This window comes from Hyperoodon ampullatus (genome assembly GCF_949752795.1).
Source record: "Hyperoodon ampullatus genome assembly, chromosome: 9".
Lineage (NCBI taxonomy): Eukaryota > Metazoa > Chordata > Mammalia > Artiodactyla > Ziphiidae > Hyperoodon > Hyperoodon ampullatus.
The window spans coordinates 100448884-100474293 of record NC_136922.1 but is presented as its reverse complement, the minus strand read 5'-3'; the positions used below and the strand labels follow the sequence as shown (position 1 = coordinate 100474293).

Below are 25410 nucleotides of genomic sequence, written 5' to 3'. Positions count from 1 at the left end.
TCCTCCATCCTAATCTTGACCCCTGGCTGAATTAGAAGTGCCATCCCTCTGCATACTTCAATGTTGGCATTTCCCAGTGTTTTCAATAATAATAATAATTTTTTAAATGTCTGTCTCTTTTATTAGCCAGTAAGGATGCAGGCTCCATAAGGTGACATCTTATTCATCAAGGCTAACACTATCCTTGGCACATGGTAGGTTATCAGTGAAGGACTGTGGGATGAATGGATAAGGGAATGAATGAATGACATGTCTTTCCACCTCTTCCTTGACCCCCTACACAAACTTTCTGCACTAATTTAAATAGTCACTTTACTGTTTCAGAAATATGGAATGGTCATCTGTGCTTCCACAATTCTGCTTATGCTTTTGCTATGGCCTGGGATGTTCCTTCTTATCTGGGGCTACAGTTCCCTTAAAGTTCAACATATTTCTTTGAAGCCTCCACCAGCCATTAGAGCCCACAGTGATTCTCCCTTCATTAATTTCCTATGAAAACAATTATCTGTAATGATTATGAAGCACAGGCTTCTTACATAGCTTTTAAAGTTGTTATGAATGTTTCATATTTCCATGGCTAAAGTAGTACATTCCCCGTGAGAAGAGACCCCATTCTGCATCTCCTGATTTCCTCACTGTGTACGTCAGTAACAGCGCTCTTACCATCTCGGGATATTAACAAATGTCTCTTGACTTAATAAAATATAGTTGGCCCTCTGTATCCATGGGTTCCACGTTTGTGAGTTCAACCAACCTCAGGTCAAAAGTATTTGGAAAAAACATTCCAGGAAGTTCCAAAAAGCAAAATTACATAGCATTTACATTGTATGTACAACTTACACAGACTTTACATTGTATTAGGCATTGCAAGTAATCTAAAGATGATTTAAAGTTTACAAGAGGATGTGCATAGGTTATATGCAAATACTACACTACTTCATATAAGGGACTTGAGCATCTACAGATTTTGGTATCCTGGGGGATCCTAGAACCAATCATCAGCGTACATAGAGAGACAACTGTATAATAACTATGTGAAAGGAATTTGCCTCTTGGTGTATGGTGCTTCCATCTAACCTTGGAAATGTCATACTTTAAGATTTTAAAGGTTTTTTTTTAATTTTCTAATTTTCAAATGCCTGAAGTTTCAAGAAAAAATAATTCACTTTGATGTCATGTCTATTTGCTCAGGAGGGGGGTCTTAGTGAAGTGTGTCCATGAGAATAGTTTTCATGCTGATGAAGCCCTTTGGGGACTATGCCAAAGGATCAAACATCATGAAGCTACTGGAGTAAAAGTTTACAGGCACCACTTGTTTAAGGCAAACTAAGTTAATCCTATAAACAAATGTTGCATTGTACTTAGAGGGTCTCCCCTTATCACAATTGTAGATTATGATCTATTTAAATCAATCTATTTTCTGATTAAGAGACCCTTTTCAGATACTACAATTTGTCTGTTAAAATTTATTACAGATTTGCTTTTCAACAACATTCCAAACAAACATGCACATATTCCCCACCCCTTCCATCTGTATTCCCCTCTTGCTCATGTAACATTCTTTTTGATGTAAGCAGGATTTGGTAAACAAAATAAGATTCAGACTCTAGTAAGTTCCTCAATGAATTCATAGACACAGACAATGAAGAAGTATTTATCTCTAATAGGACAATGGGTACCTTGCAGAATTTTAAACAATGTTACCTAAAACATTTAGCTTGTTAACCCTCCTGAAACTAGTTTTTAGGTAGTATAAATACAATCAAAGGGAGAGGAAGTATTTTTGTTCAATTAACAAATGAAATTAACAAATTAACAAATGAAATAAAAATAATGACAAGTCCCAAGTCTTAATAAAGCTGTTTTTCCTGGCACAGAAAAATCTATGACTACTCTCTCCTTCTTCTCAGGTCATGGATAATTTAAATAGCAAAGGAAAATTCTCCAAGAAAATATCATTTTAAAACTGCAATAATAAGTAGACAGCATTGTTTAAATTTTATCCTGATTTCTACTTTAATGAAAGCAGATAATGTCCCATATCAATAAACCAGAAAGCAATGTGAATTAAGTTTTCCTTTTTCTTTCTTTCTTCCTCCCTTCCCTTTCTTCTTTCTTTTTTTCTTTCTTTATCTTCCTTTCCTTTCTACCTTCCTCCTTCCCTTTCTTCCTTTCTTCCTTTCTTCTTCTCTCCTTCCCTCCTTCTCTCTCTCTCTCTCCATTATTTGAAATATAGAAAGCAAAAGAAAAAAGTGAATTCTACTTCCTTATTTTTCCAGATTAGAGAAGTAAGAAGTAAAGAAACTAAACATTAGTAGGATACTTACCTTAATCATTTTAATTAACTTAAAACCCTTCATCATGTAAATTCAATAACTCACTTGCCAGAGGGATGTGCTCTGGAGTCATTGGGTATGGGCCCACTGATTGGAACTGTTTTTTTGATGAACCATTTCCATCACCCTTGATTTCCAGTCTTGGCTTCTTAAAGTGTAGTGAAAACTAAAGTCACCAAGGAACCTGCAAATTTTTACATTGGCCTTGTCCGTCGTACCTAAACTGATGGTTTTGTTTGTTTCTGGCCACTTGCTTTTCTAAAACTTTTAAATTTGGCTTTAATGGAAACTACTTCTTTCTGTCCCTACCTACTTAAAGTGTAGTTAGTATTTAATTGGACCATGCTATTACAATAACAAGTATGACTTGCTTAAACACACCTGAGGAAGGACACCTAGCTCCTACACAGCACGTGGGAGAGTACAAGGGGTGAAAGATGGTAGCCTGCGAGCTCCAGCTCTTCATCCACCAGGCTATGGGATCATTCCCTATAGTTTACAAAGTGAATGGTGAGCGTCTACTAGTCCATAAGGTCGGTTGAAGGGGAGGGCAGTTAAAGGAGTTCTTAGAGTTCATTCAAAATTTTGCAATATAGTTAAGAAACTGACAAAAGCAATTATCTTAAGAAGAAAATATTTGTTAAGGCAGATGTTTAAAATATATTCTTTAATTACTTGTTTTTGTCTTTATTTTTCAGGTAATCTAATATCAAAAGCAAGAAATAAAATTTAAGGACTCATTTAAATCTCTCTGTAGTTGATTTAGCTACATGTTAAAACTATTTATCTTTTTCCTTCCTGCTTATCTTCAAAGACATAACTATTGTCTGACATTACTTCTATGCACCGGGCCCTCCTTGGGATTTAAATGTCAAAGCACAGCTATATGCCACACCAAAAGCAAATATAGTTTTCTTTTGTCCTAATACATGCAATATATCAAAGAAGAATAAGGCTGCTGTTGAATCTTAAGACAGTTAATTCAACTTTCTTTTTTTTCCTTTTCTCCTAGGGGAGTTATCTCCTCTGGCATTTCACTACTGTATTTTCTCATTAAAAATAAGTTTTGTCATTCTTTCCTGTTGATTAGAAGCGGGTGCTGGGAGTGCTATAAGCAGACAAGAAAACGAATCACACTGAAGGCAGTGGAATTCCAGAGCTGCTTATATCACTTTGGACTTGATGCATAAAGAAAGGAGCCATGTGCCTCCAAAAGACTGCCCTCTTAGTCATATAAAGAGAACACGGGAAGGACCATTAAAGCACGGCTGACCTTTCCCATTAAACTAAAGAAGGCTCTTGACTTCTCTGGCCTTGACATCCTCTAAGGGTAGAGCTCAGAAGGTGTGGAGGGAATCTGCACCAATCTGACATCTTGCTGTGGTGCTACCCCAGGGGAAAAGGATTCCGATTCCTAACAGAAGCAGATTTCCAGTGCAAGAAGTCCAAGGGCCCAGCGGCCCCAGCATCCTGCCACCCCTATCTCCTTTAGTAGCACTTCTGAACATTTCAGAGAGGAAGACTCCAGGAATGTGTGTGGTGAGAGCCGTGTGGCTGACAGAGTCGTGGTGCTCCGGCCGGGTGTCAGGCCTGAGCCTCAGAGGGGAGAGAGCTGAGTTCCACACACTGGTCCACCAGAGACCTCCCAGCCCCATGTAATATCAATTGGCAAGAGGTCTCCCAGAGATCTCCATCTCAATACTAAGACCCAGGTCCACTCAATGACCAGCAAGCTCCAGTGCTGGACGCCCCATGCCAAACAACTAGCAAGACAGGAACACAAACCCACCCATTAGCAGAGAGGCTGCCTAAAATCGTAATAAGTTCACAGACACCCCAAAACACACCACTGGACTCAGTCCTGCACACCACAAAGACAAGATCCAGCCTCATCCACCAGAACACAGGCACCGGTCCCCTCCACCAGGAAGCCTACACAACCCACTGAACCAACCCTACCCACTGGGGACAGACACCAAAAACAACGGGAACTACGAACTGCAGCCTGTGAAAAGGAGACTCCAAACACAGTAAGTTAAGCAAAATGAGAAGACAGAGAAACACGCAGCAGATGAAGGAGCAAGATAAAAACCCACCAGACCTAACAAATGAAGAGGAAATAGTCTACCTGAAAAATAATTCAGAATAATGATAGTAAAGATGATCCAAAATCTTGGAAATAGAATGGAGAAAATACAAGAAACGTTTAACAAGGACCTAGAAGAACTAAAGAGCAAACAAACAATGATGAACAACACAATAAATGAAATTAAAAACTCTCTAGAAGGGATCAATAGCAGAATAAATGAAGCAGAAGAATGGATAAGTGACCTTGAAGATAAAATAGTGGAAATAACTACAGCAGAGCAGAATAAAGAAAAAAGAATGAAGACAATTGAAGACAGTCTCAGAGACCTCAGGGACAATATTAAACACACCAACATTCGAATTATAGGGGTCCCAGAAGAAGAAAAGAAAAAGAAAGGGACTGAGAAAATATTTGCAGAGATTATAGTTGAAAACTTCCCTAATGTGGGAAAGTAAATAGTCAATCAAGTCCAGGAATCACAGAGAGTCCCATATAGGATAAATCTGAGGAGAAACATGCCAAGACACATATTAATCAAACTATCAAAAATTAAATACACAGAAAAAATATTAGAAGCAGCCAGGGAGAAGCAACAAATAACAAACAAGGGAATCCCCATAAGGTTCACAGCTGATCTTTCAGCAGAAACTCTGCAAGCCAGAAGGGAGTGGAAAGACATATTTAAAGTAATGAAAGGGAAAAACCTACAACCAAGACTACTCTACCCAGCAAGGATCTCATTCAGATTCGATGGAGAAATTAAAACCTTTACAGACAAGCAGAAGCTAAGAGAATTCAGCACCACCAAACCAGCTTTACAACAAATGCTAAAGGAACTTCTCTAGGCAGGAGACACAAGAGAAGGAAAAGACCTAAAATAACAAACCCAAAACAATTAAGAAAATGGTAATAGGAACATACATGCCAATAATTACCTTAAATGTAAATGGATTAAATGCTCCCACCAAAAGACACAGACTGGCTGAATGGGTACAAAAACAAGACTAATATATATGCTGTCTAGAAGAGACCCTCTTCAGACCTAGGGACACATACAGACTGAAAGTGAGGGGATTGAAAAAGATATTCCATGCAAATGGAAATCAAAAGAAAGCTGGAGTAGCAATTCTCATATCAGACAGAACAGACTTTAAAACAAAGACTATTACAAGAGGCAAAGAAGGGCACTACATAATCATCAAGGGATCAATCCAGCAAAAAGATATAACAATTGTAAATATTTAACCACCCAACATAGGAGCACCTCAATGCATAAGGCAAATGCTAACAGCCATAAAAGGGGAAATCGACAGTAACACAATAATAGTAGGGGATTTTAACACCCCACTTTCACCAATGGACAGATCTTCCAGAATGAAAATAAAAAAGAAAACACAAGATTTAAATGACACATTAAACAAGATGGACATAACTGATATTTATATGACAGTCCATCCAAAAATAACAGAATACACCTTCTTCACAAATGCTCATGGAACATTCTCCAGGATAGATCATATCTTGGGTCACAAATCAAGCCTTGGTAAATTTAAGAAAACTGAAATCATATCAAGTATCTTCTCCAACCACAACACTATGAGACTAGATATCAATTATAGGAAGAAAACTGTAAAAAATACAAACACATGGAGGCTAAACATTACACTACTAAATAACCAAGAGATGACTGAAGGAATCAAAGAGGAAATCAAAAAATACCTAGAAATAAATGACAAAGAAAACACGATGACCCAAAACCTATGGGATGCCGCAAAAGCAGTTCTAAGACAGAAGTTTACAGCAATACAATCCTACCTCAAGAAACAAGAAAAATCTCAAATAAACAACCGTAACCTTACACTTAAAGCAATTAGAGAAAGAAGACCAAAATCACACCAAAGTTAGCAGAAGGAAACAAATCATAAAGATCAGATCAGAAATAAATGAAAAAGAAATGAAGGAAATGACAGCAAAGATCAATAAAACTAAAAGCTGATTCTTTGAGAAGATAAACAAAATTGATAAACCATTAGCCAGACTCATCAAGAAAAAAAGGGAGAAGACTCAAGTCAACAGAATTAGAAATGAAAAAGGAGAAGTAACAACGGACACTGCAGAAATACAAAGGATCATGAGAGATTACTACAAGCAACTCTATGCCAATAAAATGGGCAATCTGGAAGAAATGAACAAATTCTTAGAAAAGCACAACCTTCCGAGACTGAACCAGGAAGAAATACAAAATATAAACAGACCAATCACAAGCTCTGAAATTCAAACTGTGATTAAAAATCTTCCAACAAACAAAAGCCCAGAACCAGATGGATTCACAGGCACATTCTGTCAAACATTTAAAGAAGATCTAACACGTATCCTTCTCAAACTCTTCCAAAATATAGCAGAGGGAGGAACACTCCCGAACTCATCCTATGAGGCCACCATCACCCTGATACCAAAACCAGAAAAAGTCGTCACAAAAAAAGAACACTACAGGCCAATATCACTGATGAACACTGATGCAAAAATCCTCAACAAAATACTAGCAAACAAAAATCAGCTGCACATTAAAAGGATCATACACCATGATCAATTGGGGTTTATCCCAGGAATGCAAGGATTCTTCAATATATGCAAATCAAACAATGTGATACAACATATTAACAGATTGAAGCATAAAAACCACATGATCATCTCAGTAGATTCAGAAAGAGCTTTTGACAAAATTCAACAACCATTTATGATAAAAACTCTCCAGAAAGTAAGCATAGCGGGAATTACCTCAACATAATAAAGGACATATATGACAAACCCACAGCCAACATCATTCTCAATGGTGAAAAACTGAAACCATTTCCACTAAGATCAGGAAGAAGACAAGGTTGCCCACTCTCACCACTATTATTCAACATAGTTTTGGAAGTTTTAGCCACAGCAATCAGAGAAGAAAAGAAATAAAAGGAATCCAAATCAGAAAACAAGAAGTAAAGCTGTCCCTGTTTGCAGATGACATGATACAATACACAGAGAATCCTAAAGATACTACCAGAAAGCTACTAGAGCTAGTCAATGAATCTGCTAAAGTAGCAGGATACAAAATTAATGCACAGAAATCTCTTGCATTCCTATACACTAATGATAAAAAATCTGAAAGAGAAATTAAGGAAACACTCCCATGTACCATTGCAACAAAAAGAATAAAATACCTAGGAATAAACCTACCAAAGGAGACAAAAGACCTGTATGCAGAAAACTATAAGACACTGATGAAAGAAATTAAAGATGATACAAACAGATGGCGAAATATACCATGTTCTTGGACTGGAAGAATCAACACTGTGAAAATGACTAAACTACCTAAAGCAACATACAGATTCAATGCAATCCCTACCAAACTACCACTGGCATTTTTCACAGAACTGGAACAAAAAATTTCACAATTCGTAATGGAAACACAAAAGACCCCGAGTAGCCAAAGCCATCTTGAGAAAGAAAAATGGAGCTGGAGGAATCAGGCTCCCTGACTTCAGACTATACTGCAAAGCTACACTAATCAAGACAGTATGGAACTGGCATGAAAACAGAAATGTAGATCAACGGAACAAGACAGAAAGCCCACAGATAAACCCACACACCTACAGGTAACTAATCCATGACAAAGGAGGCAAGAATATACAATGGAGAAAAGACAGCCTCTTCAATAAGTGGTGCTGGGAAAACTGGACAGCTACATGTAAAAGAATGAAATTAGAACAGCCCCTAACACCATACACAAAAATAAACTCAAAAGGGATTAAAGACCTAAATATAAGGCCAGACACTATCAAACTCTTAGAGGAAAACATAGGCAGAACACTCTATGACACTCTATAAATCACACCAAGATCCTTTCTGACCCACCTCCTAGAGAAATGGAAATAAAAACAAAAATAAATGGGACCTAATGAAACTTAAAAGCTTTTGCACAGCAAAGGAAACCATAAAGAAGATAAAAGACAACCCTCAGAATGGGAGAAAATATTTGCAAATGAAGCAACTGACAAAGAATTAAACTCCAAAATACACAAGTAGCTCATGCAGCTCAATATCAAAAAAACAAACAACCCAATCCCAAAATGGGTAGAAGACCTAAACAGACATTTCTCCAAAGAAGATATACAGATTGCCAACAAACACATGAAAGGATGCTCAACATCACTAATCATTAGAGAAATGCAAATCAAAACTACAATGAGCGGGCTTCCCTGGTGGCGCGCAGTGGTTGAGAGTCCACCTGCCGATGCAGGGGACACGGGTTCGTGCCCCGGTCCGGGAAGATCCCACATGCTGCAGAGCGGCTGGGCCTGTGAGTCACGGCCGCTGAGCCTGCGCCTCCGGAGCCTGTGCTCCGCAATGGGAGAGGCCACAACAGTGAGAGGCCCGCGTACCGCAAAAAAAAAAAAAAACTACAATGAGGTATCACCTCACATGGGTCAGAATGGCCATCATCAAAAGCTCTAGACACAATAAATGCCAGAGAGGGTGTGGAGAAAAGGGAACCTTCTTGCACTGTTGGTGCGGATGTAAATTGATACAGCCACTATGGAGAACAGTATGGAGGTTCCTTTAAAAACTAAAAAGTGAACTACAATATGACCCAGCAATTTCACTATTGGGCATATACCCTGAGAACACCATAATTCAAAAAGAGACATTTACCACAATGCTCATTGCAGCTCTATTTACAATAGCCAGGACATGGAAGCAACTTAAGTGTCCATCGACAGATGAATGGAAAAAGAAGATGTGGCACATATATACAATGGAATATCACTCAGCCATAAAAAGAAACAAAACTGAGTTATTTGTAGTGAGGTGGATGGACCTAGAGTCTGTCATACAGAGTGAAGCAAGTCAGAAAGAGAAAAACAAATATCGTATATTAATCCATTTATGTGGAACCTAGAAAAATGGTACAGATGAACCGGTTTGCATGGGAGAAATAGAGACACAGATGTAGAGAACAAACGTATGGACACCAAGGGGGGAAAGTGGCAGGGGGTGGGGGTGGTGGGATGAATTGGGAGGTTGGGATTGACATGTATACACTAATATGTATAAAATAGAAAAGTAGTAAGAACCTGCTGTATAAAAAATAAATAAAATTCAAAAAAAAAAAAGTGAGAGAGTGGCATGGACATATATACACTACCAAATGTAAAACAGATAGCTAGTGGGAAGCAGCTGCATAGTACAGGGAGATCAGCCCAGTGCTTTGTGACCACCTAGAGGGGTGGGATAGGGAGGGTCAGAGGGAGACCCAAGAGGGAGGGGATATGGGAACATATGTATATGTATAGCTGATTCACTTTGCTATACAGCAGAAACTAACACAACAATGTAAAGCAATTATACTCCAATAAAGATGTTAAAAAAATAATTTTGTCCCTCTAGTACTTTACTTGTACTTGAAAATGAAACCACTTTGAAATCACTTCAGAGAGGCAACTGACTTGAACATGGGTTCACCTGGGTGTGTGATACTTTTATGTCATTGAGCTTATGTTTTTTTTTTGCTAAGATAGATGACTATGGTTTAAATGTTTACGTATCAACAGGATACTCCTCTCTGGACCCTTCTATAGGAAACCCAATGGCTCTGGCAATGGAGTTAAAGACTAAAGGTGAGTCTGGGTTTAGCTTGGAAGGCCAAGAAAATTTATACAGAGATCCATGCTTCTAACACCAGAAATGAATCAGACCTAGCATGAGGAAACAGGGCTTTCCAGAAATCTACTAATAAATAATTTGATTAAGCTCAAAGAAGGAAAGAACACAGCCATTTGCAATATAAAATGGATGGAATCCCAGGTGGGGAGTCAACTGAGATAAGGTGAAGAGACAAAGTAAACATACCCAGAATAAAGAATCACAATATGAACTGTAATATATGAAAATTAAAACTGAATTATGTAACTAGTCTTTTTTTGTTTTTTATTTTGAGCTAGAGATCTGGTTTTAGGACCCTGAATACCTTCTATCCTAAGGGTGTTTTTGAAGGGTGTTTCCCAAAAAGAAATCTAGCTTCATGCCTGGAAAATTGCTTGCTGGCTCCAGTTCTCAGGGAATGAGTTCCAGCTGACCTGTTCTTTGCTCCTTTGAAGTCTGATGGGATCAGAGCCACAATGAAGTCAGAATTGAACAGGCGTGAAGTTCTGAATAATCTGAAGTTTATCTGAGGGACTTTCTGCCTCCTTCACCATTTTGCGTAATTATCATGAAGTGAAAGTAAGATATTCCCGGAAACCTACAGTTTTGTAACAAGAATCTAATGATAGAAGACAAAATGTTTCCCAGTGTTAAAGAAGCACTAGCACAGTTTGACACCAGCCTAAGTGACCACATGAACATTTGTAAAGAAGAATGGAAGGAACCATCAGCCTGCAAATCTATGAAAAGGTGCCAGAGCCACAGGGTGGCAATTTGCAGGTAGCAATATCCAGGTGAAACAGAAAGGAAATCTGGCATAAATAGTGTCACTGCAGAAATTCATGTTTGTGAGAAAAGCCTTCCTTTCCCTATAGCAGAAATAATTTTTAGATATTTCAAGTCAAAGTTTTGATTTTATTTATTTTTCTTGTTCAGTAGATCAGTGACATGTTTCACAAGGAGTGGGGGCTGTGAGAGTTCACCTCTGGACCCTGGACTGGAACAAAAAGTTAGTAGACATGCAGATTCAATTTTGGGAAGATGGTCTAAAACCCTGGGGCTCTGGGGTTGAAAGAGGTCTGTCTTTGAGAACAAAAGAGAGGAACATAGTATTAGCACAGCATAAGGTCTGATCAACGACCCTCCCCCTCCACTACCTCAGCATTAAAGCTCCAGGAAGAAATGTTCACTGAGTGACCTTTAATAAGTGTTTATTGACTGAATGAATCTCAACAGAGACTTCGAAATCCTCTGGCAGTGGTGGCTTGAGCCTTGCTTTCCGCCTTTGGGAATCTGAATTATAAGAGGCCCCATGTCAGCCTGAGGTGTACAGAGTAGATACAGAGCATGATATGCTGAGTCAGAGGGGGGCCTAAGATAGTTATCCCCACTCCCCACTCCCACTCAGCTTGTACACAGTTTGCAAGAGATCTCAAAATCACTGCATGTCCCTATGGGGGTCTATAAAAGTGCTTGGATGGCTGGTAGACCAGAAAGGGGACTTAGGAGAAGATCAGTGCCCAGAAGGTACATGGATCTTGAGTGACCAACCATCATGGTTTTCCCAGAACTGCGGGGTTTCTCCAGGTAAAGGGTTCTCAATCCTAAAAGCAAGACAGTCCTTGACAAACTGGGACAGCTTACCTTCTTACCGAAATCCCAAAACGTGAGCCCAGCAGGAGCCAAGGCTCATCCCACAGCCAGGAGGAAGCACTGCCAGAGCAGTGGGGAGCCCAGCGGGAACCTGAGTAGAGCACATGGAGCAGACCCCAGTCCTCTGGTGATGTTACATAGTTAGCTGGGCCCGGCCCAAGGGCTATGCTGGGGGAGTCAAGGAGGACACTTAAAACGGGACAGCAGCCCCGAATGGGAGCTTGACCTTTGACTAAGTTTGAATCTCATATTGACTTATATATATAGTTATTAGGGTACCCGAAGGTATGCATGTACTCCGATATTTATTTTTTGCTGCTATTGACTGGAAATGGGAGCTTTTGAACAAATGAAGATCAATTTTAGAAAAAAAAATGTTACATGTATTCTTCATCTCAGGACTGTAAATCTTAAACCTGCTTTTATAAGAAGTCATGACCTCCTTCTGATTTGTTAGTATTAATCTATTTATTCATTGTTCACCTTTCCAGCAGAGTTAGCTTAGTTTTGAAGCACCTCGCACTATATCTATCCAACCCTCATTTACGTGCTCTTATAAAAAATCATATACTTTCCTTTCAAGGAAAAAAATATCGAACAAACTGGGTAGGTGTTCTTGAAAAGAAAGCACTGAATTAAAAAACAAAAACCGGGTCTGTGATGATGCATTTCCATCCAAAAATAAAATGAAGACTTAATTACTAACTCAGAAATAGGATCCAGTCTCTTCGCAGTTTCTCAAGGGGTAATTTTGTGGGCTGTACTTAAGCTGGGATGTCTACTCTTCCTTTTCTGCTTTCTGTGCTATCCAGAACGTTTACTGGTTTTGTTTCTTAATATATTTACAAGGGAGGTTATAGAAAAGGTATAGAAGATTCTAATTCTAATGAACTACTTTTACCAGGTTTTCTACCAGATGCTGACTAACGATATGAATTTGCTTTGGCCTCTAAACAGCCATTTAGTCCCCAGGTTCCGATCTCTAGGGGACATCACTGGCATGCAACTTAATATATCCTAAAATAAATTTATCATGTTTTCTTTCAAGGCCGTTTCCATAATTAGGAATTTGTTGTTCTGTGTTCTAGTAAAAAGATGGTATTGGTTTATTTTAGACATGGAGGATGAAAAAAGGACAGATGCTTTCAGCTCCAAGAAAAATAATATTTGACTCACAGTGACTTAAATAAACCAGGATTGCTTTCTTTCCTCGCACAAAAAGGAGTGAAGGTGGTTGCTGACTGTGGTTCACTGGAGCTCTGGTTTTCTTGATCATACAGCTCCAGGCATGGTGTCTGCATTTGAACAAGGACAGTGCAGAGTAACAGGAAACCTCTGTATCCAAAAAATAAAAGTTTTCTCAGAACACCTTAGCTGACTTCTGCGTACCTCTCATTAGCCAGGACTGTGTCACATCATCACTGTGGATGACAAAGAAAAAAAAATCTCTCCCTGGCAGCTAATCTATGAGGGTGATCTTAGGATTGATATAAGTCACAGATAGCAAAATGGACTTTATTGTTACTCACAAAACAGAAAAAAAATTGCCAAACCAGTCATGAACACCACTTACTTCAGCTCAAAATATTTTAACACCAGCTTCTCCATTCCATGTGACGTGAATCAGAATCACAGACAAACAAGCAAGAGCTCTGCAGGGATTCACAAGTTCTACCCTCTACTGCAGCAACTCTCCTAGTTTATAAATTATGACCAGTACCTGCCAGGACCCTCCCAGGACTGACTCAGACCCCCGATACCCTTTCCTCACTCCCTTCCTCTCCCCCACCTCCCTCTGAGAAGACCCTTGGTTCTCTTTTGGTTCCCACTTGCAGGAGGAAGTAAATAAACCTAACTTTAGTTATAGGAGTGTTTTTGCAGGCTTTTGCCTCTCAGATTTTCACACCCAGAAAGAGGACAGAGAGAAGTGGGTCGAGGACAGGAGTTGAGTCTGGTGCCTGAAGATGTTTGTCACAGGGAACCAACAATGTGAGGGCGCAAAGGAGCAGATAAAAAATGGTACTCATGCAAGGAGAAACAAGGAAATTATCTGCTAGATATCTTACTGTTTATGGAGAATATTCTAGCAACTGAGCGTTTGATGAAGTCCTCCTCCCTAAGAGCAGGGTCTCACCCGAAGGGTAAGGCTACAGGCTCCTGACATTGGAAGAGGCTTCCTGCCCATTACTCACCCTCTCTCTTTCCAGTTCTCCTGCTGTTTATGAAATACAGCTGAAGAAACCAGAGGTCTTCAATAGATAAGCACGATATTTTGTCAGACACAACACCTCATTGTTTAATCTGCAGATGTGTGCTTGTACGATACATGTATCCAACTGCCTTCTTGAAATGTCCACTTAGATGTCCAATAGACCTTTCAACTCATGCCCGACAGTGAATTCCTGATTTTTTCTTCCACCCCATGACTAATCTTCTCTACCACTAGCCTTCCCACTGGAGGACACGGTAACTCCTTCCTTCCAGTTGCTGTTACCAAATCATTTCGGTTTATCCTTATATCATGCCTCGAAACCAATCCATTAAGAAACCCTACAGACCAACCCTTCTCAGTATATTCAGAATTGACCACATGACACTACCTCTTGTGCTAACAGCACCCCAGTCTTAGGCCACCAGCACCTCTCACCTGGATTACTATGACAGGCTCCCTGCTTCTACCTGTCCTCCTCCCACAGCCAGAGTTATCCTTTAAAAATGTAAGCTGAAGCATGCCACTGCTCTACTCAGAAACCTGCAATGACTCCCGAGTTCTCTCAGAATAAAAGCCAGATCCTTACAGTTACCTACAGGTCTCCGGGCCCTGGCCTCTAGCATTGCTCTGGCCTCCTCTTATGTGGTTCTGCTCCTTGTCCTTCCTAACTTGCCACCCTGGCCCCTTGCTAACCCCAGATGATACCAGGCAGCCTTGGTGCACTGACTACTCTCTCAGCCTGTAATGGTCTTTCCCCAAATTGGTGAATTCTCTTGAACTAATATTTGAGGCTAACTCTGACCAACCTATTTAAACAGCAACTCAACACCAATCTGTTGAAATGCCAGTCCTCCTTGATTTGCTCAACTTTTTTTCTTTCTTCTTTTATAGCACTTATTCCTCCTAACTTACTATAATCTTTATTTATCACGTCTGTGCTCCCTCCCCTTCGCCCAGAATGTGAGCTTCACAAGTGCAAGGATCTTTGTCTGTGTTGTTCAATGATTTATCCTAAGTGCCTAGAACAGTGTCTGGCACCATGGATGCACTCAGAAAATACTACTGAACAAATAATTCTATAGCTTGGCATGCTTGCTCTTGCCTTGATTCAATGCTGTGTTCAGAAAGCAAACAAATAAACAAAACAAGGCACATGTAAATCCACACCCAAAAAAAGAAAAAGAAGTTCAACTCATAGGATATTTCAGTATGATACATAGCAAGACTCCTTTAGAATCATCTTCCCAAACTATTTTCCTAAGTTCTACTCATAAAATCATTGCAGCTGCTCCTATAATCTCTAAACATTTTATAAAAATCATGCCTGTGATTTCTATTTTTTTACCCTATATTTTCATTTACGCTTTTTAAATTTTTTCAAAAATAGCTCTCAAATCAATCAAGCTGAAATTTGAAAGGATAAAAGTAAGAAAGAGACAGTGTAGGCTTGCTTAGGGAGAATTCAGGCAGTCTGAAAATAAAATGGTAGAGATCAGGCAGTTGCAAAGTCTCAGTCAGTGAGGGGGAAAAGATCAAACCAGAGAAAAGCCAGGGATGTATCATTAAAATGTTATCTGATGGGTCACAGCTATGTGAGGACAGGGTAACGTCACTGGTACTCTCATATGCAAAGACACAGATTAAGGGTGAGCTGATCAATGAGCCCCTCAACAGTTTGAATAAGGTGAATACAGCCTTGTATCATACATGCAAAAACACAGCACTTCACAGATTAAGATTCTGAATTGGGCACACTTTGGGTGAATAAAGGAATCTGCTATTTCACACATTGGTAATTAACGTGCAGAAATCATTGCCCTGGTGATCATTTCAAAATATATGTAAATATCAAATCATTACATTGCACACCTGAAACGAATATAATGTTATATGTCAATTATACCTAAAAAAAGAAGTCATTGTCCTCAAAAAGTAAGACAAGCAGAAAACGTACTCAATAGTGGATTTAGCAAATTTGTGATGCATCAGAGGTGACTACTTCCCTGCAGCCACTCTTCCGGGTTATCACCCTGGAGGATAAGAAAGACATATTCCTTGTTCTGTCAGCTACAGGATACTTGGCAACATAGACAGTTGCATGACGCCATTTTGGCAAAAAACTATTTTGTATATTTCTCTACCTGCCAAAAATTGAAATTTGCAACCCCTATTCTACATCATCTCTTGTGTTGTTCTCCTTACCAGGAGTGCCTGGTTCGTTTACCAAAATCTTCTTCTGGAGATATTTTAACTCCTAATCTTGCCATGGGGGTAAAACAGTAAAATCTCAACACCTCACCCGCACTTCCTTGGTAGCAAACAATTTAAATTTAATGCCCAGGAAACATGCTGTTTGAAGTGAAATAGCAACATCACCATAAAATCTAGCAGTTTACGAAAGCTGGATGAACTAACTTGGGTATTACTGACAGAAATTATTGTATCATTAAAGTTACTGACATGGAAAATGAACAAGGTATAAAAATGACTCAATATACTGTCTATTACTAAGAAGGAAAATCTTCCTGTATGGAAAACCATTATTAAAATTTATGAATACACATCTAATATCAGAATATATTATCTTAAAACATTCATCTCTCAGTTTTTGTGATTATTGCCACCACTTGCTTTAGGCAGAAATAACAGCTATTACATTATTGATGGTTCAAAAATTAGGAGTATACTTTTATTAAAATTGTTTGCTGTTCTGTTTAAATATAAACTGTTTAGGCTATCAGGACCCATATCTGCATATATGTAATAAAAATAAGCACTATGTTATGTTTTATTATAAACATATTAAAGCTTTAAAAAGTTACATTCTACAATGCTCAACGTCATTAATCATTAGAGAAATGCAAATCAAAACTACTATGAGATATCATCTCACACCAGTCAGAATGGCCATCATCAACAAATCTAGAAACAATAAATGCTGGAAATGATGTGGAGAAAAGGGAGCACTTTTGCACTGCTGGTGGGAATGTGAATTGGTACAGCCACTATGGAGAACAGTATGGAGGTTCCTTGAAAAACTAAAAAGTGAACTACCATATGACCCAGCAATCCCACTACTGGGCATATACCCTGAGAAAACCATAATTCAAAAAGAGTCATGTACCAAAATGTTCATAGCAGCCCTATTTACAATAGCCCGGAGATGGAAACAACCTAAGTGTCCATCATCGGATGAATGGATAAAGAAGATGTGGCACATATATACAATGGAGTATTACTCAGTCATAAAAAGAAACGAAATTGAGCTATTTGTAATGAAGTGGATGGATCTAGAGTCTGTCATACAGAGTGAAGTAAGTCAGAAAGAGAAAGACAAATACTGTATGCTGACACATATATATGGAATTTAAGAAAAAAAAATGTCATGAAGAACATAGGGGTAAGACAGGAATAAAGACACAGATCTACTAAAGAATGGACTTGAGTATATGGCGAGGGGGAAGGGTAAGCTGTGACAAAGCGAAAGAGAGGCATGGACATATATACACTACCAAACGTAAGGTAGATAGCTAGTGGGAAGCAGCTGCATAGCACAGGGAGATCAGCTCGGTGCTTTGTGACCGCCTGGAGGGGTGGGATAGGGAGGGTGGGAGGGAGGGAAATGCAAGAGGGAAGAGATATGGGAACATATGTATAACTGATTCACTTTGTTATAAAGCAGAAACTAACACACCATTGTAAAAGCAATTATACTCCAATAAAGATGTAAAAAAAAAAGTTACATTCTACAGACATCATAAACTGTAATTTACCATTCATGTGAATACTACTTTATTAAGATTATATGGAAGCAAGATTATTTCATAATAGATGATTTTTGTATATTTTTAAGATTCATTATATGCCTTTGGATGACTTCCCCAAGGATCCCCTCTTAAATGAATTAAGATTATTAGAGACTTAAAGTCTGTACTTTACTGGGGACTGGCTGAGACTTATAGAACTTTTATCTTAAAAATATAAAATTAATAAAATTCTTTTCAGAATAACATAGCCCTCTCATAAAAGATTTGAAAATAGGACAGAATATCACCTAAATTCACCGGGTTAAATTCAACTCAAAATTAGATGTAGTTTGTTTGTGGGCAAAACATCTCAAAATGAAATTTTTTCATGTTGGAATGAAAGCCACTTTTTAGAAGTATGTTAAGGTAGTATATGTAATGCTGTCATAATATTTCATATAAAGGTTGTATCTTTCCACCATGTGAGAGGTCAACTAAGTTTTTACAAAAAGTTTCTCCCCAGATTTGCAAAAACTGACAAAGATGAGATCTTGTAATAATATTTCAGTATGTCTGTTTTGTAAGCAGACTCAACTACATTAAATATTCTAAAATCCCCATACTGCCTGCCAACACATTTTAATGTTTCTTTTCCTTCAAGAGGGGCCTTTAGAGGGGACCATATACTGAGGATGAGTCATGACCAAGACAAGAAGAAGAGGGACATTTCTGCTGTGGGCATCAGAAGCAAAACTAAAAATAAACTAAGTTTCTTTTCCAGCTGTTGCTTGCAAAACTACATGCATAATGCTCACATTCACCAAGGGAGGCTGAATGGGTTAATGTGACATCACATATTGTTCTGTCATATATAACCATGTCCTGATATAAGCATCACTGCTAACATCACAAACAAAAGCCACAGGCACGGCAAATGGCTCCTGTCTCCTTACCCCTTACAGGGTTGTGTGTTCGGGTGTTTCACTTGTCCTACAACAAAAACATGAATTCTGAAAATCTGAACAATTCGGGGAAGGATGAAGACCGCTTACCTGTCTATGATGGCACACATGTCAATGCTGAACAATTCGAGGAAGGATGAAGACCGCTTACCTGTCTATGATGGCACACATGTCAATGCTGACATTCGCAAAACTTCCTGGCCTCCTTTGTGCCACTTCGTATAAATTTACAAGTTGATCATCCACTTGAATGAGCTGCATGCATCCTTGGAATGAAGGCTGAAGGACAGAGTGACTTGAGTTATTCATCTCGTTCAGATAACCTGTGAGAGAGAAAAAATGGGAATGTTGAATTCTGTGTCCAGCATGCTTCACTACAATTCCTCTGGGTGTTGTCCCGGACCACAGCCATCGTATCCAACTATTGTGTTTCACTGATCCTTGCTGACGTTGTACTCAGTGTGGAAGAATGAAGTCTTCTGAGAAAATGGTATTATTTCAGGGGAAGTTGTTAAGGGTTGAACCCAGGCAAATGTTTGTCTCTGGTCTATGTCTATGAAGCATCCTTCATATTTTCTCTTTTGACATCTTCTTTTTCACTCTGTCACATCTCTGTCCATCTGCTCACGGCTATACTTCTTCATCTGACCCTGTCTTCAGAGATCAGGATGTAAAATTTTAGACCTTTCCCAACTATCCAAGCTCCTTCCTTTTATGTCTTTAATATTTTCTTATTTTCTTAATTCCTCAGAGGTCTGTTATTCAGATGTCATGAAGCTAAACTTACTATTATCAGCTAAGGCGGGTTTCTTTTATAGATTAATATCTAATTCAATCCAAAGAGACATTTGCATTACAAATGATTTCCCAATTTATAAAACCCAAAGAAACATAAAGAGACAAATTTAGGCATAAGGGTCAGCCACCTTGCTCTGAATATCCATCTCATATAAGGTACCTAACATGGTATAGGTAGCATAAGTGATAAGAAGTGAAACTAAAAGCTTAAAAGAATGAATAACAAAACAAAAAAAGAAAGTTTCTATTAGGGTTAGCAACTACTGGTTCTATTACAGAGTAGGATATACATATACTAAGGTTGAGATCAGATAATTTTAAAAATTTTATTGCAAAGTAACTTTAAAATAGCACCACAAATAAATTGCCTTTATGCTTTTCAATAGAAGAAATCATAATTCATATTATGCATAGAAAATCTGTAGGCCATATGGAATAAAATTTCTTGATCACATTAAATATCTCCACAAAGTCCCCCAAATGAACTTCACCTATCAGAGCAAATTAAACTGTAGTAATTTGTCTGCTTAAAAATCTTAAGTTATTCACACATTCTTTTCAATCTAATATTATATCTATAGCAAAAAAACAATTTATACAAAATGGGTTGGTATCAGGATGTGCCATTAATTGGATAAAAGGGAATTTTCAATAAAAACATTGTCCAAAAAATGACAATTAAGTGATTTTTTATTTTATTTTAAATACTTATTTATTTTATTTTATTTATTTATTTTCGCTGTGCCGGGTCTTAGTTGTGGCATGCAGGATCTCTAGTTGTGGCACGTGGGCTTCTTAGTTGTGGCATGCGAACTCTTAGTTGTAGCATGCATACGGGATCTAGTTTCCCCACCAGGGATCGAACTCAGGCCCCCTGCTATGGGAGCGTGGAGTCCTACCCACTGGACCACCAGGGAAGTCCCCATTAAGTGATTTTTTTTAAATGTCCTATTGTGTTTGACTAGTAATAGTAGTTTAGAACAACAGAAATCTCCTTCTCCCTTTATTAATGGGTTACAATAATTAAAATCTAATAATTATCAATTGAATCCTCTTTAAGGATTAATCACAGAAGTGTATACAATCATTTTCCATCAACACAGTACTATGTAAAAATACGATTATACTTAATTTCTTGGCTTAAAAATAAATAAGGCTCTATTTCAATGTCAAACATATGGCATTTTTTTTTCTTTTTTCTTTTCTGAGTCACTTTTTTTTTTTTGCATTTGCATTGACTTAATCCTCTCAGAAAATTGCTGATCTTAGCTAAGTGGTCTATTTAGACTAGCTGTATGCATACATATGATTTTCACTCTGTCTAATCAAGATAAAATTGAATGGAGTTTAATGTCTAAACTTAGCAAAGAGAAAACATCCAGATGTAACTTTACTGACTATTCTTAACGAGACAATCATATGATTCTGTTTTTTGAATACTTGGGAGTCTCTAAATATCCACACTTGCTTTGAAGTATTCCAAAATGGGTAGATCTATTGTGAGAACAAGATCTTCTCAGAAGCAAGGCAGCTGCATAACACACGGATCGCTATGAAATGGGTACAGTTAAGTTCATAAAACAAGACTTCATCGGTCACTCATAACAATGTTGTTTGGCCCTGATGAATTCTAGAGCTTGAAATTGTCAATTCCTTTCATTTTTCTACACAGGATACATTCTAGGAGAAGATAATTATAGTACAAACTACTACATGTCCATTATAACGTAGCCATGGAGCCTCATGGCTCATGAAGAGGCTGTCAGTAATGACTGAAAGGAAGGTGAGGAAGCAATGTTACTGGAAATGGAAGAAAACTGGATCATTGCTATGTTGCAGTGGAAAGTTTAGCAAAACTGATAATGTGGAAAGGAAAACACTGTACTTAATGAACTGCATATCTAGCTAAGGACATTTCCACACAGAGTACTCTGGCGTCTTCTCTTTGTTTATAGTAAAAGGGAAAAAGAAGAGAGAAAAACTAAAGACAAACTGTTAAATATAAGGAAGCTAGGTCTTGATGGATTTGAAAATAAAATATTTTCTTAATTTCAGTCTCTCCAGTTGTTGAACGCAAAAAATTAAGAAATCACTTCATGGGGCTTCCCAGGTGGCGCAGTGGTTGAGAGTCCGCCTGCCGATGCAGGGGACACGGGTTCATGCCCCGGTCCGGGAGGATCCCACATGCCTCGGAGCGGTTGGGCCCGTGAGCCATGGCCCCTGAGCCTGTGCGTCCGGAGCCTGTGCTCCGCAGCGGGAGGGGCCACAACAGTGAGAGGCCCGTGTAACGCAAAAAAAAAGAAATCACTTCATGGCAAATTTCTACTACCAGGAAAACATGATCTAAAGATGATAATGAGGTGTGGCTATAAAATCCATATTAAGACCTCAGAAATATCTTAGATGGTGCCTCCAAGAACCATTCATTCAAAGAAAATAACTTCTAGCCAGCTTACTGGTATGTCTTACAGAGCCTCTGAGTTAAACAATAATGGTTCTAATAATCTTATGGACATTTTCCCCTCAGCATGTCCGCAGAAGCCCAATGTGAAAAAGAGCTTATCTTTATGAAAGTGTGGATATGGCTTTTGTTTAATGAAGTAAAGCTAAACATCATTCATAGGAAGCCTACACATTTTTAAGAGAACTGTACTAGTAGAAGGTTGACCACTCCCTTATAGTTAGCAATGGGTTAAAGATGTTGAGTCTCTGGTACTGAAATTCCGGGTGCTCTAACACCCTCCTACCCTTGAAATGGAGGACAGCATATTATTATTTATTTCTGTTATTGTTCCCTGCATGTACAAATATAATTTCAGTAAAAATTCTTAGTGTAATAGTGTCTGTGATACTTCCAGTGACTAAAGCTTAGGATTTAACCTACTTAGTAGATTAACAGCAGGATTGTTCGGAGAAAAAAAATTTGCAGCTGGGATTTTGAGGGTCAGAAATGAATAGATATAAAATGGATAGAGGGTTAAACTCAACTAAAATTTGCCAAGTTATTATAAAAATTAAAAACAGTAAAAAAGTAAACTTTTGCTTGTTTTGGCTTAGACCTTTAAATTTATTATATCTATGAATTCGAAATAAAAAATACAACGTTTATACATGGGTTGTAGTTACTGGTGATCTGACGATATGTTGTAATACCCACAGTGAACTGTAATTGTGTCATTCTCAATTGCATCTATCAGTGAACTGGGTCATTATAACTATGTTACCTTAATGGTATGTTTGAGATTTCCATTCCAAGACTTGGCATATAAAAACTTTATACCTGATTTGAAGTCCTTTCAGCATTTAGTTATTCTTGTTGACAAAAGAAACACATGCATTTTCAAGGTTTTAAATTTTAACTCAGATATACATTAGTGAAAAGCATGCTGGTATTTGTTTTGACATTAAAATGCCAATCTAAGTTGTTGCAAATTATAATGGTAACTTGATGGGACAAGAAATGCAAACAACAGGCAACAGGGCTGAATATTTTACATGTCTAAAACTACATGCATACAAGATGTCTCTATTTATACTTATTTTAAAGTTGGGAAGTTTGGGAGGTTGAGAAAGGCTGGTAGAATGCCGTAAAGATGCTAAAAACCATTTAGGCTTTTCCTTTCAAAATAACCTTGGAATATTGTGCAAAGTGTCTACTAATCTCTACTGTTTACCAAACCTTCCTAAATAATTCACCCTGGTGGGGTTGGGCCCAAGCAAGCAATGTGTTAGAGTGAGTCAGGAGTGAGCCCAGTGGTGCTTGGTGCCTGCAGTAAGGACAGCCAAGCACATGCCCACCTGGCACGGCTGGGAGACTGACTATAATACAGGTTGACTGAGCAAATAAATAAATAGATTGACGATAGTGGGAGCCAGGTTCACACTGTCAGGAAAGGAGGGTGCAAATGAAAAGAGGAGATCTTGAATGGATCCTATGGGTTTGGATTGGAATTTAATCTGTAAGTGTGCACTTGTGGTTTTCAGTATATAGAGACAGATATAGAAATAAATCTAGATGGAACTGTGTATATGCTCAATATACAGGTGGTTCCTACCATCCACTGAAGATGGTCCAGAGAAGGATTATACCCAGAAGAAATGAGTCCCCTTACAGTTCAGATCTTAGTTTCTCTACTGAATAAAAGCAGGACTCTTTGGAGAAAGGCTGATCCTAGAGCTCGGTCACAGAAAGCACAATATGAGCCTGGAACATTCTGCTGCCCAGGAAAGTAAAGAAGTGCTCAAAGAATGATGGTGTCATGTCAGAATGACACAGGGGCCAGTCTGAAGAGGGCCCCTACTGCTCCAATCTGGACAAGTTTACAACAAAATAAATAATTTGAGCATCCGAAAGATATTTTGAGTATCAAAAGAAAGGAAGGGAGGGAGGGAGGAAGGAGGGAAATAAGAGGAAAAGGAAATAATTTATAGATATATTTCATCGAATAACAGGAATCCATGAGTCCACTTGCATAAAAATGAATAAACAGGAGAATAGAAATATCTTCCTGTGATAACTAACAAATGTAAAAAGCATGTTGGAATTAGAAAGGTACAATCTGGCAACCATCATAGTAGTAATTAATCCAGGCAAGAAATATTAACTGATGCTCAAATGAGTGGGTGAAATTTGGATGATCAACAGTCTCAAAGTGTCTCCCTATGAATATATTCACTAATTTCAAAGGGGAAAGTAGTCATTTTACAGCAAAGAAACCTGGCAGACATCTTTGTAATCAAATGATCAAAGTTATCACCACCAGTAATGGGACCCACTGACGCTGTGGGACACCTGATAAACTGCTGAGAAGAATGCAATGACTCCTGGTGGTACTCCTGCCCAAGACACATATCCTAGGTCCAATCAGAGAGAACATCAGACAGACTCAAACTGAGAGCATCTTCAGGAATGATACGGTTGTGAAAGCCAACGAACAGCTGAGAATCTGATTTTCATCAGCAGAGACTGGAGAGGCAGGAAAACAGGGTGTAACATGTGATCCCAGACTGGGTCTTTTACTATAAAGGACGTTACTGGACAACTGACAAAACTTGAATGAGTTCTCTGAGTGAAAGTTATACTGGTGGCTTTTGAACTCTTCTTGCAATTTTTTTTCACATTTTAAATTGTTTGAAAATAAAAACTATTTTAAAAAAGATTATGATCCATTTGACATGAGATGGTGCTTGACACTAAACATAATGCCATTCGAGAACCTTATTTTGGATTAAATTATTTCCCAATAAAAGGCAATCATCCTGTCTCCATTTCCCCATATCCCACTTTATTCCACTTTAATCTGCATTCAGTACCCATGAACTGTCAATGAAATTGCTCTTCCTAATTTCAGTGATCATTTTCAGGTAACCAAAGGACATCTTTTACCCTTTAACTAGACCTCCCAGTGGCATTTAACACTTGATCCTCATTTTATGTTCTATGTTACCAGGCCAGGGTGACTTTTGTAGCCTTAAAAGGCTGAATATTCTGAACCCTGCCCACATTCCAATCTCAATTCATATCCCTCTTAGCCAGATTTTTAGATCTAGGGAGTTCCTAAACCCTAAAAATATTAGGACACATGCAAACACTCAAATCACCTTCCAAGATTTAAAAATTAAAACAATATTAGTTAAACCATTAAATAAGTATAAGAAAATTCTACAAAGGATTGATTTTTTTCCCTCAGTATATACTTTATGCTTCAAATAAATCTGTCACATTTAAAAATGGTTCTGTTGTATTTTGGGGTGACTACTAGCTCCCAAATTAAATGCTTTAAGATATCTATTCCTACCCACTTCAAAAATATCTGAATCACTTTGATGTACACCTGAAACTGACACAACTATACTTCAATTAAAAAAAAGTGCCTATTCTTGCTCACTATGCTTCAGCCACCCCCATTCTCTTGCCTGTGCTTTAGGA

General features: G+C 38.2%; 1 protein-coding gene across 1 annotated transcript in view; it reads right to left on the bottom strand.

The window, feature by feature from the left end:
* The window catches only part of CNTNAP2 (contactin associated protein 2), a gene marked incomplete at both ends in the record, with an annotated part of 2063650 nt that overhangs the window by 867968 nt on the left and 1170272 nt on the right, over window positions 1–25410 (bottom strand). The window contains one exon of the mRNA XM_079711872.1: window positions 18835–19006. Within this exon, the coding sequence (XP_079567998.1) occupies window positions 18835–19006 (172 nt within the window). The remainder of the gene's footprint in view (window positions 1–18834; window positions 19007–25410) is intronic.